This window comes from Podarcis vaucheri, assembly GCF_965113315.1.
Source record: "Podarcis vaucheri genome assembly, chromosome: 9".
In the NCBI taxonomy this organism is placed as follows: Eukaryota; Metazoa; Chordata; class Lepidosauria; order Squamata; family Lacertidae; genus Podarcis; species Podarcis vaucheri.
The window spans coordinates 3,759,089-3,778,469 of NC_138767.1; the positions used below are offsets into that span (position 1 = coordinate 3,759,089).

Below are 19,381 nucleotides of genomic sequence, written 5' to 3' on the forward strand. Positions count from 1 at the left end.
CACCCGGGATACAAATAAGCCTATATTAAAAGCTCATAGGGGAAAAGGGGAAACAAAGAAGACAGCACCAATGTCGCCAAACCACAGCAAATGTCAGAGAAAGAAAATCTGACAGAGGAAAATAAAAGATACACCTCAGTTGTTGCTGCTCTGACTCCAGGAGGGAAAGCGCATGGGAACAAAGGAAACAGAGAGGACACTATCCACAAAATTGAATCTAACCTAATAACTAATTACTCAGAGACCCAGCATAATTTTCATCAGGAAAAAGGGGGGTGATTCCACAAAAACTAGTTATTGCAAATTATCCAAAACCAAAAGGCCTCCTCACCCAGGCAGAACGTATAACACACCTCCTGCTTATTTGAAATAAGACCTTACCAAGAGCAATGAGGTCCGAGGATATTGTCTAAAGAATATATATAAAATGACAGCTTTAGGGCACAGGCAGTGGTTACCTTTAGGGGCCCAGATCTAGCCAACTTTATTTGTAAAATCAGAGAGTTTTTCATAAAAGACAGGCTAGAAATTATAAGATTTTTTTGAAAACCAGGTGCCAGTGGCCTCTCTTCTTGGTGATATGGCAGTCGAGTGCAAAAACAAACATTCTCCGAAAAACCAAACAGTGATGAAAACCTCATAGATCTGACTGGGACCCAAGAATCCTTGCCACTGTACTATAAACAACAGACATCAAAACCAGAAAGGAAGACACCACCTACACACGACTCACAATGTTCCCCTATCAAGTGGATAGATGGCAGACGGAAACAGCCCAGTCTAAACCAAGAAGTACACCATTCAATAAATGAGTTTGACGATTCCCTTGCCTTCGATGCAAAGAGACCTTCAAACACTTTTTTTTAGTCCTCCCTTACCAGTCACTGGAAGAGATCATTAGCAGAATGACTTCCTTACGAGACACCCTTATTCAACTTTGGCCTCCAGAGAAAGCCAATACAGTGGTACCTCGGGTTAAGTACTTAATTCGTTCCGGAGGTCCGTTCTCAACCTGAAACTGTTCTTAACCTGAAGCACCATTTTAGCTAATGGGGCTCCCTCCCCCAACACATCTACATAACAACCATGGCAGCTGCATAGACCAAAGAGGGAGATCCCGAGAGCCACGCTTGCCTTAAATGAGGCAAGCCACACACACTGAGCCAGCCGATTGGCTGGCTCAGGGGATGACGTGGCCCAAGGATTCCCCTGATCGCGCGGGGTCTGGAATCCTGCAACACCACCACCTCCTGATGTCGGAAGTGGCTTTATTCTATAACTTCTGTTGAATGACTCCAAAGAAGATTTCTTAATCCGGAAGAATTAGGCCTCGCTGACCTGAAATCAACAAGCCAAATTCCAACTACTAAAAAGGAGTTTTTAACCCTTTAATAGGAGGCGGGTCTGTGTTTGTGGACAAAGGTAGGAATTAAATCAAACTGTAGAACTGGATTGATATAATGATTCCTTAATGAACAGTTCAATAGAGTTTTTAGCACCCAATGCCATGCAACCCTCTGGAGAAAACATGCAGTTCAAGTCTTGTTCGACTATGAGGTTATAACTCCAATAAGGAATTCTGCAGGTCAACAATACATTGAAGGTCTTATCATGGAATGTGGCGGGATGGTCCCCCAAGTTAGTAGATTTGAATTTTAAAAGAATTCTGCATTGTTGTTGTTTAGTCGTTTAGTCGTATCCGACTCTTCGTGACCCCCTGGACCAGAGCACGCCAGGCACTCCTGTCTTCCACTGCCTCCCGCTGTTTGGTCAAACTCATGCTGGTAGCTCCTAACCAACATTCTTAACTCTAATGCATAAATGGGTTAATACCATAGCTAATTTGTCTGGCCAGGCTTACTTATTTCCACTTACTTTACCTTGGGAGGAAATGGGTAATCAAGCCTACAGTTCCTGTCCCCCAAGCCTACTGAGAAGCTCAGTGTGTAAAGAGGTTGGAGGTGGTTGCTCAAGCTCATGCCGCATGGCTCCCACAAGCCACTCTTGAATTCCTGTATCAATAATTCAGAAACTTTTACTACTTTGTGACTAACCCCATGTTTTAATGTCCATGCTTGTGGAAAAGCACATGAACCTGACCTTTGTAGTTTGGAAGTAAACCATTTCAGGAAGTCTCATGCAAACTTATGCAGCTATCTCATGCTATCTAGAGTTGAGTCAAAGTTCATGCTGTGAAGTTAGCTTAGGATTGCAATTGGGTTACCCGGACATATACGGAATACTGCAGCCGACAGCAGTGACTGGGTGTAAAATCGGACAAATGTCCAGGAAAATCTGGGTGTATGGCAGCCTATGTTGGAAGTGCCGTTTTAGCCATCCCCCCCCCCCCGAAAAAAAGACAAAACAGCTGTTTTTCTTTTTTTCTTTTTTTGCATTTTTGCTCAAAAAAGTCAACAACTATGGGCAAAACTGAAGAACCTGCCATAGCATTTGAACATAACTAAGATAGAGGGAAGGTTACTCAAACAAAGCTATTCATACTATGTCTGCTCCTAAATCATTTCCTCAAGCCTTTACAATGTACATTACAGCGCTATCTTGGTTATCGAACAGCTTGGCTCCCAAACAAGTTGGCTCCCAAACACCACAAACCCGGAAGTAAGTGTTCCAGTTTGCAAACATTTTTTGGATGCCAAACTTCCGACATGGCTTCCTGGCTTCGAATGACGGGTAGGACACTCCTGCAGCCAATTGAAAGCCGTACCTGGATTTTCAAATGGTTCCTGGAGTTGAACAGACTCCCAGAATGAATTAAGTTCAACAAGCAAAGTACATATGTACTCTCTCTCTCTCTCTCTCTCTCTCTCTCACACACACACACACACACACAGAGAGAGAGAGAGAGAGAGAGAGAGAGAGAGAGAGAGAGAATTCTTTTCTAATAGCACAAGCAGTGAACCCGTGATTCCTTAACTGCTTTAAACAATCATGGTCAAGGATGAAGGAATTAGCATTATAAGAACATCTTCAGAGTTGCCTTATTAGTCTTTCTGCAGCAAAAACAATACATAGTATTTTGGCACCTTAAAGACTTACAAATGTATTCTGCTCTGGTCAGACCTCACCTAGAGTACTGTGTCCAGATCTGGGCACCACAATTCAAGAAGGACACTGACAAGCTGGAAGGTGTCCAGAGGAGGGCAACCAAAATGGTCAACGGCCTGGAAACGATGCCTTATGAGGAACGGCTAAGGGAGCTGGGCATGTTTAGCCTGGAGAAGAGGAGGTTAAGGGGTGATATGATAGCCATGTTCAAATATATAAAAGGATGTCACATAGAGGAGGGAGAAAGGTTGTTTTCTGCTGCTCCAGAGAAGTGGACACGGAGCAATGGATCCAAACTACAAGAAAGAAGATTCCACCTAAACATTAGGAAGAACTTCCTGACAGTAAGAGCTGTTCGACAGTGGAATTTGCTGCCAAGGAGTGTGGTGGAGTCTCCTACTTTGGAGGTCTTTAAGCAGAGGCTTGACAACCATATGTCAGGAGTGCTCTGATGGTGTTTCCTGCTTGGCAGGGGGTTGGACTCGATGGCCCTTGTGGTCTCTTCCAACTCTATGATTCTATGATTCTATGTGTTATTGTGAACCACACAACACTTTAAAAGATGCCTGCAGAGTTCTATAGTGGGATTGTAGAGAGGTAGATCAGAGGGATAAGAAATGCAGGTAAGTGCATTGTTACAGTAACTCCCTCTAACAATTATATTAACTGGGAGAGGGTCTCCATAGCAACACTGCCTATGAATTGCCCATTGTGACTCTGCTTTTAAGTAAGGCATTGACTTCACTGTCTACTTTATACTCCCACAGGTTACGAATAAAATAAGAAACCAGTTCAATGGCTCCTAAACAGCCACCAGGTAAATCCTTTCGGTTACTATTTTCTCTTCACAGGAACACAGAGATCTGCTGACTTGATATGTTCCCTCCAGTACATTGTACTGTAGACAATTGACAGAGCTGAAGTATTTCGGGCTGTTGCTCGATGTTTATTTTTATGTTGATCATCTCATCTCATCATATAACATTACTATACTCATCCTGTCTTTATATAGATAAGCCAGAGAAAGCTGAACCACCTGCAGGAGACAAGGCCGCAAAGGCACCAGGTCTGTATGCTCATTAGCACATGGAGGAGGAAGGAACACTAAAGGAAAGTTGTGATGGGGAGGACCAGAGTGTGGACAAGCATTTTCTATAGGTCCAGGGCATCCACCAAGTCCAACTGAGGAGCAATGAACTTGAGCTTGTGTCCACCATCTGCTGCTGGCAGTGAACAGCCCCACCTTGAAAGGAAAGCTCTCCTTGATGTGCCCTCACCCTCACTACAACCCATCCACTGCGGCAGCCCCTTCCACTTACTTGATGGAGGGCAGCCAGATGGAACTCCACAACCCCAATCTTCCCATGAGTATGCTGTGTCCTTCTTCCAGGCCAGGGTAACAGACACACTGAGGGTGTCCAATCCACTCTGCTAGTTGAGGATCAACTTCTCTACGTGAAGTCTCTCCTCAGCTCTACCTATCACTATAAGAACATTATGCTTAGCAGGCAGAGTGGGACACTTAATCTCAGGGTCATGGGTTTGAGCCCCACATTGGGGAAAGATTCATGCATTGCAGGGGGTTGGACTAGATGACCCTCGTAGACCCTTCCGCCTTCGTCTATTATTCTATGAGAACATAGCAAGAGCTTGCTGGGTCAGACCAAGGTCCTTCTGGTCCCAGGTGATGTCTCTTCATGCTCCTGAGGCCTCCAGACAGGGAACATGGCCAGAAAAGTATCTTCAAGAAGCAATACTTCCATGCCAGGTTCCTTCATCCACTTTACCTTCCAAGGGTCTGCCCCCCTGGCATTTCACAGTGGAGCAACCCCCCACCATGGGTTTAGGAAGCTGACTGCCATATGTTGATCTAGATGGGTTGCCAGAGATCATAAGGAATTTCTTGACTGGGGTGGCACTGGGATGTTGTCTGTTGATGGCTAAAGCAGTATTTTCTCTCCTCCTGTCCATCAAGGAGAACTAACACCTTTGCAGGAAAAAGTGAAAAAGTTCTTCGAATCTTCATATTCCCTGTATGTTGGCGCAGTGCTTGTGATGGGCTCCGTTATAGGGGCAATAATGCTGAGCTATCTGTGTAAGTTCCAGTCTTCTAGGAAAATATAAAAGGGTAATGGGCAGAATTACAATTCACTCTTGCTTGCTTCATTTCAATGGAGACCTTTAAAAGGAAAGGATAGGTTCTGGTCTCCACTAAGCCCTTTCACCTCCTGATTTCAGTTGGTGAGATAAACATTTAATGTACTCTCTCCCATTGAAACCAGTAGCACCGTAGGCTTGTCCCTGAAGAAATGCTCAGAGACTTTTAACTCGTTTGTTAAAAAAAGGCAAAGGACTCCAGACGGTTAAGTCCAGTCACATAGAACTCTGGGGTTGCGGCGCTCATCCCACTTTACTGGCCGAGGCAGCCGACAGTTGTCCACAGACAGTTTTTCTGGGTCATGTGGCCAGCATGATTAAGCCACTTCTGGCGAAAACAGAGCAGAGCACGAAAACGCCGTTTATCTTCGTGCTGCAGTGGTACCTATTTATCGACTTGCACTGCATGCTTCCAAACTGTTAGGTTGGCAGGAGCTTGGACTGAGCAATGGCAGCTCACCCCATCATGGGATTCGAACCGACGACCTTCCAATCAGCAGGCCAAGGCTCAGTGGCTTAGACCACAGCACCACCCGTTTCCCAACTGGTTCTTCTGGGAGTTCTTCTGGAATGTGCCTTGCTCCTTTGTACTCAGGCAATTAACCCCTTCCTTGGATGAGCACACTGCAACCTCTACCATCTGTTGTGGCCTAAGGTCCTCAAATCTGAGAAGTACCCAAAGCAGCTACACTACCTCACCGATGAAGCAGGTTTGGGGCCAGACTGTTGCTTTTGGGAGCCTGTAGAAAACTTTCCTAATGTTCATGGCCCAGCGTAAATATGTGCATTCAGCTGTTCCTTTCTTGACAAATCTGGACTGTGAGAGTGGGGTAGACCCGACCCTGGTCAGCCAAGTCAAGCCCACCTGGCGGCAGCTATCCTGCTACTGAAAGTGACTCAGTCAGGGGGAGGCAGGGGCATTCCGTTGGGGGGGGCAGCTGCACTGGGTGTCATTCCAAAGGGGGAGGACAAAATGCCAACCCCCAATCAGCAGTGTCTCCCTGGGCGCGCCCTACTCACTGTGCACCGACCCCAGCGGTATGCATCCCCCCAGGAAGCACGCCACCCCTACGGGTGGCATTCCATGCCCCCGGGGTGCGTGCCATGACCTCCGGGACACACACGACGTCCCCCGTGGGTGGCACACCCCACCCCCTGGGACGAGTGCCGCTCCAGGTACCGGAGCAGGTTGCTTCACCTCTGGGGGAAGGAGAGCTTCGCAAGGCTGAAATGCTTTCTTCAACTCCCAAGGGTATCGAGAGGCTGGAGTACCCACAGACGTCCTGGAGAACACCTCTGTCAAGTGTCAGGTGGAGGGAGGAGGGGATTCTAGGTCTCGATCTCCTTGTCAAGATGAGGGAGCCATCATGTCCATCTCCTGTAAGGGCCTGGCACCTCTGAAATTCAGAATACACACACCCCCACACACTCATTCCTATATCCATCTATCTATGAAGATATTGGGCTAAGGACTCTAAATTAGATCTTGAGGCTTGAAAATGGACCTTCCTAGAGGAGAAATTCTTCCTTTACGAATTTTGGGAAGTACATTACATATTGGAACTTTTACAACAGAAGTCTCATTCCAAATGCAACTTAATCCCTTCCAAAGGGGTGCTGGGGGAAGCAAAGCTATTCTCCCACATGTGTTGAACAACTTTCCCCATCATCACCTTTAGATGTTAAGGAAGTGCAAAGGAGAGCCATATTTGAAGAAGGAACGACAAAGATTGTGCAAATGATAGAAGACACCTTTCCGGATCTTTTTGAGGCAGATGGTAAGTCCTATGTTACTTTTTGTCTGCGCAGGAGTCCTTCCACAGCCCACCATTTCTTCTCATTACTCAGTTCAGGGAAGTCGAAGAGGAATGGGTGAGTTGGAAGAGATCACAAGGGTCTTCTAGCTCAACCCCATGCAGTGCAAGAATCTTTCACCCAATGGGGGGTTCAAATCCACAACCCTGAGATTAAGAGTCTCATGTTCTACTGACTGAGCTATCCAGAAGCTCCAGGAAAGGACTCCAGCTGAGTGGACGCGCAAATGCCATTGTTATTGCTGTGTTATAAAAGGCCCCAGGTTCAATTTTCAGCATCTCTAGGCAGAGGTGGGAATGACCTCTTTCAGAAGTCCTGGAGAGCCATTGCTAGTCAGCATAGACAATTCTCATCTAGATTAATGAATGGTCTGATTCTGTATAAGGCAACTTCCTAGGTTCCTATATATGAAAGGTAAATATTAGATTTTGAGAAACATGGCTGTTCAGTATCTGTGCATGGCTGTTTGAGATTCTTCCCAAACTCAATTGTTGCCACTCTCTTAGATATCACAAAATTCAAGAAAGCTGAGAATATATCTGCGGCAATATCCGAAGAGAAAAAGAAAATCAGTGAACTACAGCAGGCTATTAGTAAGTTACTCGGAAACCACTTTTATTGGCCAAGGTCAAGGTGCCAGAACCTTTGAGGCAGTAGACGATTTCAGAACCATTGGGATGAACTTCTCTTTTCCATTACAGGCTAGAATGGCACATTCTGGTGCCAATCCCGTTTTGAAATATCAGTCAGATTATGGAAACATAGAATGGGTAGCTGTCTTCAGGTGCTTTAACTCTCTTCAGGTGCTTTAAATGAGCACATGTGCAGAGGGCTGTAGGGATGAGCATACTGTTAGTATCTTCGCTCACAGTCAGAGGTACCTGGCCTCCCCCGAGGCAATTGAGCGAGATACTGTGTTTACCTTCCATCTGCGACCCCGGCAGGCTAGGTAAACAAACCCGGCGATTCTTCTCATTAGACGTGAGATAGAACACACCCTCTGCTTCTCTGCTTCTCTCTCCCTCCCTGCATTCTCCTAGGGAGGGGAAATGAGACAGACAGGAGTCCTTTTTACATGTTTATTCCTGTCACTCATCAGTACATAGAAATGCGACTGTTCCCTTCAGTCTCCATCAGAAGAGACTCAACTCCTCCCCTGTACTTCCAGCACAGGTCATATGACACTCTGAGCTAACATCCGGTGCTCAGTACAGAGAATAGGCTCCACCTTTTCTCCAACAGTACATCTGCAAACCACAACATCCTGTTTTGCATTCCAGCCATCTGGAGCTGGCTTTTGCCTTGGTGCTTTTTCCCAACACATACTAGCTCTGGCCTACTAGGGCTCTTCCCTGTGAAATTGCAGGGTGACGGTCTCAAGCTGCGAACCAGCAACATAGGGAAGGTCACAAGTTCTCTGTGTACTATGTACAAGTTCTCTATCAGGTACAGGATTTTAAATAGTATGGACACAGTCAAAAGGCCATGATGTTGAGCCTATGAGGGCAACAGCTCCATTACAGTGGAAACCTAGCCAGATGGGCGGTGTGTGTGTGTGTGTGTGTGTGTGTGTGTGTGTGTGTGTGTGTATATATATATATTTGCTTATATATATATGCTTTCGTAGATTTTCACGGGTACAGGAATGCAGGTTTTGGTGTCTTCGGGTGTCTTCCCGTGTAAGAGTCGGGGTGTCTGTGCGACGTTTCGACGAGGTCTCACTCGTCATCTTCAGGCTGGTGCTTTCGGCTTCTTGTTACTGGAACAGAGCAGAATCTGGTGTTTGAGTTCCTATAAATACTGTTGAGGGGTGTGGTGTATAGCCTCCAACGTTCTGGGCAGAGAGGAAGTTCCTAGATTAGTGTGCCTTTTCTTCTTTTGTTCCTTAATTACTTGAGGGATATCTTGAGTGATTTCATGAGTGATATTCTGAATACCACTGGGTGGGTCATTAAGTGTAGATTAGTTGCTAAAGCTTTCGTGTCTTGACCTTTTGAGCTTGTGAAGAGTTTTTCTGAGAAGATGGCTGTGCTGCATTTAGTTGTGCTCTGGCTTGGCTTCGTGTATAGGGGCGAGCTGTGGTTTTGTGCCTTGTGCCAGCCAGATCTGTGTAGGGATTGCAGGGGGGTGCAGCATCCGGAGGTGCCACTATAGTTTGGCTACTGGATGGAGTCTGTAATATGTCTGTGGAGAGGGTCTGGGTTTGGGTCTGGTGTGGTTGATTGGTGACGGCGTTCTGTGTGCCTCTGGTTCTGGTGTCGGTTTTTGTGGGGAGGGCTAATTTCCAGATGTCTGGCAGGCGGGACGTGTCGTCACGCTTGTTCATGTTGTGAGGGTGTGAAGCCATCGAGATAGAGAAACACCCTCACAACATGAACAAGCGTGACGACACGTCCCGCCTGCCAGACATCTGGAAATTAGCCCTCCCCACAAAAACCGACACCAGAACCAGAGGCACACAGAACGCCGTCACCAATCAACCACACCAGACCCAAACCCAGACCCTCTCCACAGACATATTACAGACTCCATCCAGTAGCCAAACTATAGTGGCACCTCCGGATGCTGCACCCCCCTGCAATCCCTACACAGATCTGGCTGGCACAAGGCACAAAACCACAGCTCGCCCCTATACACGAAGCCAAGCCAGAGCACAACTAAATGCAGCACAGCCATCTTCTCAGAAAAACTCTTCACAAGCTCAAAAGGTCAAGACACGAAAGCTTTAGCAACTAATCTACACTTAATGACCCACCCAGTGGTATTCAGAATATCACTCATGAAATCACTCAAGATATCCCTCAAGTAATTAAGGAACAAAAGAAGAAAAGGCACACTAATCTAGGAACTTCCTCTCTGCCCAGAACGTTGGAGGCTATACACCACACCCCTCAACAGTATTTATAGGAACTCAAACACCAGATTCTGCTCTGTTCCAGTAACAAGAAGCCGAAAGCACCAGCCTGAAGATGACGAGTGAGACCTCGTCGAAACGTCGCACAGACACCCCGACTCTTACACGGGAAGACACCCGAAGACACCAAAACCTGCATATATATATATATATATATATATATATATATATATATATATATATATATATATAATTATTATTAATGTCTGGTTAATCCCATAGTCCTTTGAGGACTGGTGCATTAGCATGTCTGTTGAGGCATTTGTCCTGAGGGCCAAATACTGAACCTGACTCATGACTCAATTACCAGTCCCCACATGTCCTCCTTTTCATGCTAAGGGAATTCATCCTGAGCCTGTGAAGTAAGAAAAAAGTATTTTCTTTCCCATCATGTCAGTACTACAGCTTTTGTTTCCTATATTTTCTTTCCTACTGTTCAAATGGTGGGTCGTTCTAGGTTTTTTGGTATATACTCTGTACTCAAAAACAGTTCTGAAACTGTCTAGAAGGAATTGGCTACAGCAAGGTCAAATTTCACAGGAGACCTGGTGGAGCTCCCTTGCACCTCTCAGTCTGTGCTAGTGAATTTTTAATGGATGCAAAAAGAGAAAGAGGGAAGGAAATGAATGGTACTTCTCAGACCAAATAAGCCATGCGCAGATCCCTGAGCAAAGAAGTTATATGCTGACAAGGCCTCACTCCTGTCAGCAATCATGCTGCAGCATTCAGCACCAACTGCAGGTCAAGCACGAGGGAAGCCTAAAATAGAGCATTCTGCAGTAATCCAGTCCTGAAGTGAGCAAAGTATGAACTGTTGTGGCAAGGAATCTTGGTTCAGGAATGACCAGACCTGTTGAACCAGCTGCAGCTGGTAAAAGCCACTTCTAGCCATTGGGGCATCTACCACGGCCCTCTCTACCTTCCCCCAAAAGGGAACATTGGCAACGGCCCACACCTGTTCCAATCCAAAGGGTCCAGAGCTGCTTTCTTTAGGAGTGGTCACACCAATGCTTCTTTCAATGAAGCAGGGACCACCCCCTGGGTTCTTCAACTGGAGATGCAACATTTGGAGAAACAAATGCACTCTGAAGTTGAGCAACTTTATCCTTTAAGTGCGTAGCCAGTGGGTCCTAGTGGGTCTTTGAGGACAATGCTAGATTTTCTTCAGTGGGGGTGGTTCCCCCACCCAAGCTGCTCCCAAGGTTCCCCCTAATATCAGTGTTTTAAACTCTGCAGAGTCCTACAAGCTGGCTTCTACTACAACCTCACTTGTCCTTTCTCTCTTTTTGTTCCTCTCACATTCTGGGCATTGCTCAAAGGTGACATTCACCACAGGTTACGTGAGGAATGGATTGTTTGGCATGGAGCCCTATATATATTTGACTTCATTGCCACCCCAAGGACTTGGAAACAGTGCATACAATACTGCGAAAGGATGAAATACGAAACAAAATTGTTATGTGTTGAAAGTGATGAGGAGCAGGTGAGCAGATCATGCAATAAATTCTTAAGGGACAATGGAGGAGTGTGACTTTGGGGGTAGATTTCAGCATCTGCCGTGGTTGTAGAGACTGATAAGGGACAGACATGAGACCTGGGAAACCGGGATTTGAATCCCCACACTGCCATGAAATAATTAAAAAGCATACTAACAGACAGCCTAATAATAAAACAATCATAATAACAGTCCTCTCCCCCACACTTTTACAGGCTATAGATTACTTTACAGCCTGGGGAAAGAGGAATGGTTTTGCCCGTGCCTAAAGCATGTAATGATGGCGCCAGAGAAGCCTCTCTGGGATGAACATTCCATAATTGTGAGCCACCACAGAAAAGGCCCCTTCTCTTTTTGTAATCCTTCTAACCTCTCTGGGACATTGCGGAGGGCCTCAGATGACAAGCACGGGGTATGGTGGGTTCCTAAGGGGAGAGGCAATCCTTAAGGTATTGGCTCCTGAGCCATGTAAAGCTTTATAGGTCAACACCAGCACTTCGATTTGGACTACTAATCACCAGCCACTGCAGTTGTGCCCTGATTGGTGTTACATGCGCAAACCAGCTTGTTCTGGTGAACAATCTGCCCATTGCATTTCTTTCTTTTTTTTAAAGATATTTATTGAGATTTTAAACAGTAAAACCAACCTTCCAATCAAACCAAAAAAGAAACAACATTATCACACTCAAAGCAAAACAGATAAATACAATAAAAACATATACAAGGTAAAAAACAAAAAGAAAAAAAAGTAAGAAAAGACATAAAAAAGACATAAAAATCCAAATTTTTACTTATTGTTTTCATAACCCTTCTTCCTGACTTCCTCACATCTCCCTTTTCTGTGTTCCTTTTTACACAATCATATTCAGCAATATCTTACGCTCTTTCAAATCTTGATCTATATTATACATTTCAACTCATTGTGTCTCCAATTTTTCTCTTTATGTCCTTTTGATTACATTTGACACAGTGTAATCTAATTTTTTCGCCCTTGTCTTTTGAGACATTTGTTACATACTCCTTTTACTTATATCACTAATGCCCCATTGTCTTTATATCTTGCATCATTTTAGCATTCCAACATTTTAACATTCCAACATTTTACAATGTTTTTGCAAATAGTCTTTAAACTTCTTCCAGTCCTCTTCCACTAACTCTTCTCCCAGGTCTCGGATTCTGCCAGTCATTTCTGCCAACTCCATGTAGTCTATCACTTGCATCTGCCATTCTTCCAGGGTGGGCAAATCTTGTGTCTTCCAGTATTTTGCAATCAGTATTCTTGCTGCTGTTGTCGCATACATAAAAAAAGTTCTGTCCTTCTTTGGCACCATTTGGCCGACAATGCCCAAAAGGAAGGCCTCTGGTTTCTTAAGGAAAGTATATTTAAATACCTTTTTTAGTTCATTATAGATCATTTCCCAGAAGGCCTTAACCTTTGGGCATGTCCACCAAAGGTGAAAGAATGTTCCTTCAGTTTCCTTACATTTCCAACATTTATTATCAGGCAAATGATATGCTTTTGCAAGCTTGACTGCGGTCATGTACCACCTATATATCATTTTCATAATATTTTCTTTTAAGGCATTACATGCCGTAAACCTCACACCTGTGGTCCATAACCGTTCCCAGTCAGCGAACATAATATTGTGGCCAATGTCTTGCGCCCATTTAATCATAGCTGATTTGACCGTTTCATCCTGAGTGTTCCATTTTAACAGCAAGTTATACATTCTCGAAAGTACCTTAATTTTAGGTTCTAACAGTTCTGTTTCTAATTTCAATTTTTCCACCTGGAAGCCTACTTTCTTATCCATATTAAAAACTTCTCTAATTTGGTAGTAGTGTAACCAGTCTCGCACTTTATCTTTTAATTTCTCAAAACTCTGCAATCTCAATGTGTCTCCATCTTGTTCTACTATCTCCCAATATTTTGGCCACTTGGCCTCCATATTGAGTTTTTTCAGAGCCTTAGCTTCCATAGGTGACAACCACCTTGGGGTCTTGCTTTCTAATAAATCTTTATATTTTGTCCAGACACTAAACAGTGCTTTCCTGACAATATGGTTCTTGAATGCTTTATGAGCTTTAACCTTGTCGTACCACAGATATGCATGCCACCCAAACGCATTATTAAACCCTTCCAAATCCAAAATGTCAGTGTTTTCAAGAAGTAGCCAGTCTTTCAACCAGCAGAATGCTGCTGATTCATAGTACAACTTCATGTCTGGCAGGGCAAACCCCCCTCTTTCCTTAGCATCAGTCAATATTTTAAATTTTATTCTGGGCTTTCTGCCCTGCCAGACAAATTTAGAAATGTCTCTCTGCCACCCCCTGAAACAGTCCATCCTGTCAACAATCTGCAGAGTTTGAAACAAAAACAACATTTTTGGCAATACATTCATCTTTATAGCAGCAATTCGACCCAACAAGGAAAGCTTCAATTTTGACCAAATTTCTAAATCTTTTTTAACCCCTGACCAACATTTCTCGTAGTTGTCTTTAAATAGATTCAAATTTTTGGCCGTCATATTTATCCCTAGGTATTTCACTTTCTTTACCACATTTAAATCTGTCTCCTGAAACCTTTCTTCTTCCATTGTTGTCAAATTTTTCTCCAAGACCTTAGTTTTCTGCTTATTTAATTTAAATCCTGCCACCTGACCAAATTCTTGAATCAGTTCTAAAACTCTTTTCGTACTAGATTCCGGCTCTTGTAATGTCAAAACCAAGTCATCTGCAAAAGCCTTAAGCTTATATTGTTTAGCTCCGACCTGAATTCCTTTAATCAACCGGTCCCTCCTAATCATGTTCAAGAGCACCTCCAGGAACGAAATAAATAGCAATGGAGAGATAGGGCAACCCTGTCGTGTTCCTTTTTCAATTTTAAACTCTTCTGACACCACATTGTTAACTATCAATTTAGCTTTTTGTTCTGAATAGATTGCATCTATACCATTTTCAAACCCCCGTCCCACTCCCATTCCCTTAAGATTTTTCTTCATAAAATTCCAAGAAATATTGTCAAAGGCCTTCTCCGCATCAATGAAAATCAAAACTGCTCTTGTGTTGATATCCGTTTGTAATAACTCCAAAATGTCAATAATGTTCCTTGTGTTATCAGACAAATGTCTGCCTGGGAGAAAGCCTGCCTGATCTTTGTGTATCACTTCATTTAACACTCTTTTTAATCTGCTGGCTAAAATATCTGCAAAAATTTTGTAATCCACATTTAAAAGGGAAATGGGACGGTAGTTCTTAAGTTGTGTCTTTTCAGCTTCCGATTTTGGTATAAGAGTGATGAAAGCTTCTTTCCACGACTCCGGTGGCTTCTTCTCCTCCATAATCTCATTGCACACCTCCTTTAATGGTTGAATTAAATAGTCCTTCAAAGTCTTATAATATTTAGAGGTTAACCCGTCCGGCCCTGGAGATTTGCCCAGTTGCATGTTCTGAATGGCACCTTCAATCTCCTGTTCTGTTATCTTAGGATTCAATATTGTCTTGTTTTCTTGAGATAGTTCTTGTAGTCCATTAGTTTTTTAAAATTGGTCTATATCAGTCTCTTTCTGCGGCCCCTGAGTGTAAAGTTGTTTGAAATATCTCTGGAAGCATTTTCTAATCTCCACAGGATTCTGAATGTTTCTCCCTTCAACCTCAAGATTAGTAACCGTATTCAGCTTCTGTCTTTTTTTCAACTGCCCTGCCCATTGCATTTCTGCCAGCTAAAGTTTCCTGCTCCTCAATGAGACCAAGACCTAGGTATTTTTGCTCCTTCGTTTCCCCCTTATCTAGACTTTCTTCTTTTCTGTGATGTAGGCCTTTGCTGTAGCCATAGTGAAGCCCAGACCGACCGATTATTTTATTGGAATTTCCATGGTAGGCTCAGATTGGCGCTGCTATCAAAAGGGCTTTCGCCTGGATAAACTGTAAGTCCAAACTCCTCCTCATCTGGGAACTTTCATAACCACTAAGTATTTGAAGAGAGCCAAGATGTTTCTGTGTTTATATTGTTCTTTATGATGGTTTAATTTATAGACCAATTCGTTTCCAGAGAGCTTCAAAGTGGTTTACAAAATACAAAAAGAATTGCACATGGTTAAAATAGAAAAGAACAAAATCCACAGCCAGGAAAGGTGTGATTAAATGAGCCTCTCACACCACCTTTGTTGCCCAGCTGCAACACAACAACCCTGGAGGGCAACCAGTGGGATTCACTCTCTGGTCGTTGCTGCCACCACCCTTCCACTTCCTCCAGCAGTCCAGAGGGAAGGGACCTGGGGTGCACCAAAGCAATTGCTTTTCAAGCTTCTCAGATGCTTTACCAGGCATGTCCAAAGTCAGGCCCAGGGGCCTAATCCAGCCCGCCGGTTAGTTTAATATGGCCCATGCAGCAGTTTATTTTCTGGGGTAAAATCCTTAAAAAAAGGTAAACAACTTCAATCAAAAAAAAAAAGACAACTTTGGTCGGTCCTCACGCACGTTCACTTCATCAAATCCGGCCCTCTTTGAAAAATGTTTGGACACCCCTGCTTCAATCAGAGTGCAAAGGCAGCCCATACTCTGTGTGTTGGGAATTCTAGAAGCCAAGACCCAAGTGTGGGGTGAGTACTCTTTTGAAATATACTCAGAGTCACAAAGTGATTTCATGCTCTTTATTCAGCTCATAGTGGTGAGGAGGAATGAATGAAAGTCCCCTCAAAGTATCTGCTTTATATACATTATTTACACAATGGGCTGCACATGATTGGTTAATTCTGGAATTCTACTGTAAGCCAATCATGTTGTGGATTCACTTATATCTTGAGCATGATTGGGTGGTTCCTGCCAACCAATCATACTGCTGCATTGTTCTTGGACCAATCAGACTGCTGCATTCTGAATCCTATTGTTCTAGGACCAATCAGACTGCTGCAATTTGGATCCTATTATTCTAGGACCAATCAGACTGCTGCAGTTTGGATCCTATTCAACACAGTACATAACATCTTTGATGAGAGAACCCCAGCAGAGATTTAAGATAGGAAAAGATGCAGCAAATAAAAGTGTGGCAATGTTGGCTGTAAACCCTTAAAAATGTCCTCTTTCCAGTGTACTCCAAAGTATCCCACTTTCAAAGGTTCTTCCCAACTTCCCTAGCACAAACATAGAGCACACATTTAGTAAGTCATAAAATGACTTTCTGCTTTCAAATCAGATGCTCTGCTACTGAGCTGTGGCACTTGCCAATGGTAGACACCCCTCCCACAACCCCTGTTCCCTCTCTGTCTTCTGCTGCTTTGTTCTCTGAATGGACAAAAGACAAAGACTGGAAAATGCTACTATCAAATTGCCTGGTGGACCTGATTAGGACCGTCCTCTTGCAAAAGGAGTGTATTAGGATTGCCCTCTCTGTAAGCTGTGTGTGCTGGGCCCGGGGGTAACCCGAGCAACGCGGTCCAGGTCCAGTCCCGAATCAGTCTGACAGGCCAAGGCAGGACACGAGGCAGGAAACCAGGCAAGGTCAGGTTCCAGCAAACAGCAAAGTTGCTCCCACAACCTGGGGTGGGGTCTGACAGCCTTTTTTCTTTGTCAGGGTAACAGCCAGTCCTGATCCCCCGGTGACTCACCTCTCTGTCTTGCCCAAAGGCAAGCACTCCTCCTGCGAGTACTCAGGTCTCTCCTTCTCTCAGACCTTAGTCTCTGCATCTCGGGAGATGTCGGTGGGTTAATGGACCCAGGGACTGCCTCAGCCTCTCTTGACCGAACTGGTAGTGGAGCAGCTGTAAGTGATGGCCCAGCTGAAGGCAACGAGGTCATCCCTGCATCTGGAGCAAGGGCAGGCTCAGGCCACTGACACGGACCAGCTGGTGCTTGTTGCAGGAGAACCTGTGCAGACTGGGGCTCTTCAGAATCAGGCCCCAGACTAGGTTCAGATGCCACCTGAGGCAAAGGATCCAGTGCGGATTGATACTCCTCTGGTTCCGAGTCCGAGTCCGAGTCCCAGGCCATCACACCTTGCAACTTTGTCACAGGTGAGGCACTGCCTTGGAAAGGAGGTTTAGCCTGTATTTTTCCACTGGCCTGCAATCTTCCCTTCAACACTCCAAATAATCAAAATCCTACCATTTATTAATTTATAGGGTTTGCCTGCAAGAATATTTCCCCCTTTATTTTCCTGAGGAAAGCACAATAAGTGCTGGCTGGAGGTACGTGTTTCTGCAGGCTAGCACATGATCTGCATTCCAATCAGACACTAATGATAATAATAATAATAATAATAATAATAATAATAATAATACCCCACCCATCTGCTAGTTTCCCCCAACCACTCTGGGCAGCTCACAGCATATATCAAAACATAAAAAAGCAATCATTACAAACTTCTTGATACATGGAATAAAATGAGACTCATCTGGTGTTGGTGGTAGTGCAGAAAGTCTGTAAGCTCTGACTACAGGGTAGGGCATAGAGGCAGGGGAGTCTGCTAGACCAAAAGAGAATTCTTCTCTGAATGTTACTCCTCTGGGTTACTGCAGAAATAATAAGTGTGTGGAGGATAGGCAAGTATTTGATTCTAAGAGGTACACAATAAAATAAGTATTCAGACTGAGTAGTTTCTCCTCTCCTTTTCAGCTACTGGGATAGTCATCGTCCAAGAAATAAAGGTCCTGCAAAACCAGATTCGACCAACTGTGTCATCATCACAAGGGGCTGTGACAATATTTATGAGTGTTGGCATGATGTTTTGTGCCAAGGCCTAAAACGGTGCGTCTGCAAAAGGAAACCTATTAAAAAGTGGATGAAATAATTGATAATCTGCACTCTATACCACCTTGTCAATCCTGCTATACCGAGGCTGGAAAAGAGCCATTGTTTTACACCTGCAAAGGCTTAGATGGGCAGTGAAATAAAGTGTAGAATTCAGTCTGTGTACGTTTCAATAGATTAACTGTGTGTATCTACCTAGCAATGTTAGGACAGATAGATCTGGTTTCTAGTTTGTCCTTTTGATTACTGATATCTTGCAAGGACTGGATATTAGATCAAGGTTTATCTAAAGGATCACAGCCTTCTCTTTCCTGAAGCTTTTAGGGTAGAAATTGTTTATTCAGTTTTCTCCAGACTAGGCACTGTTTTCCTTTCGTGTAAAGACAGAGGCACAGGAGCTTGCATGCTAGAATAGTGTGGCAGGAGAGGGTGGGAAGTGTGGCAGGAAGATTCAAGGACAAAGAAACATTTCAGCATTTGAGTGTAGTATAGTCAAGTATTGTATCGTATTCACCGGGCTACGCACCAGGCTACGGAGGGTTGCACGGAGCTTCCTGAAGCCTGAAGAGTGAGATGGGTCGGTGCGCACCGACCCCTCTCGCTCTACAGGCTTCAGCGAAAGCCTGTATTCGCCCCATAGGACGCACACACATTTCCCCTTCATTTTTGGAGGGGGAAAAGTGCGTCCTATAGGGCGAAAAATACGGTAATCTAAAGCACTGAAGAAAACTAAAAATATTAAAAATTTAAAGAAGCAGAAGAAAACTCTCCGTGCACGTAAAAATCAATTACAACTTGATAGCAACGGATTCCACCCGGGATACAAATAAGCCTATATTAAAAGCTCATAGGGGAAAAGGGGAAACAAAGAAGACAGCACCAATGTCGCCAAACCACAGCAAATGTCAGAGAAAGAAAATCTGACAGAGGAAAATAAAAGATACACCTCAGTTGTTGCTGCTCTGACTCCAGGAGGGAAAGCGCATGGGAACAAAGGAAACAGAGAGGACACTATCCACAAAATTGAATCTAACCTAATAACTAATTACTCAGAGACCCAGCATAATTTTCATCAGGAAAAAGGGGGGTGATTCCACAAAAACTAGTTATTGCAAATTATCCAAAACCAAAAGGCCTCCTCACCCAGGCAGAACGTATAACACACCTCCTGCTTATTTGAAATAAGA

At 44.2% G+C, this 19,381-nt stretch overlaps 1 protein-coding gene across 1 annotated transcript; it reads left to right on the forward strand.

The window, feature by feature from the left end:
• The first annotated feature begins 3,846 nt into the window (after window positions 1-3,846).
• Window positions 3,847-18,340, forward strand: LOC309540075 (uncharacterized protein). The gene is made up of 8 exons (XM_082236732.1): window positions 3,847-3,883; window positions 4,079-4,132; window positions 5,042-5,161; window positions 6,903-7,001; window positions 7,545-7,631; window positions 11,272-11,435; window positions 15,264-15,373; window positions 18,060-18,340. Exons 1-8 carry the CDS (start codon window positions 3,862-3,864, stop codon window positions 18,232-18,234), a joined length of 831 nt encoding a protein of 276 aa, XP_082092858.1. The 5' UTR covers window positions 3,847-3,861; the 3' UTR covers window positions 18,235-18,340.
• Window positions 18,341-19,381: the final 1,041 nt, after the last annotated feature.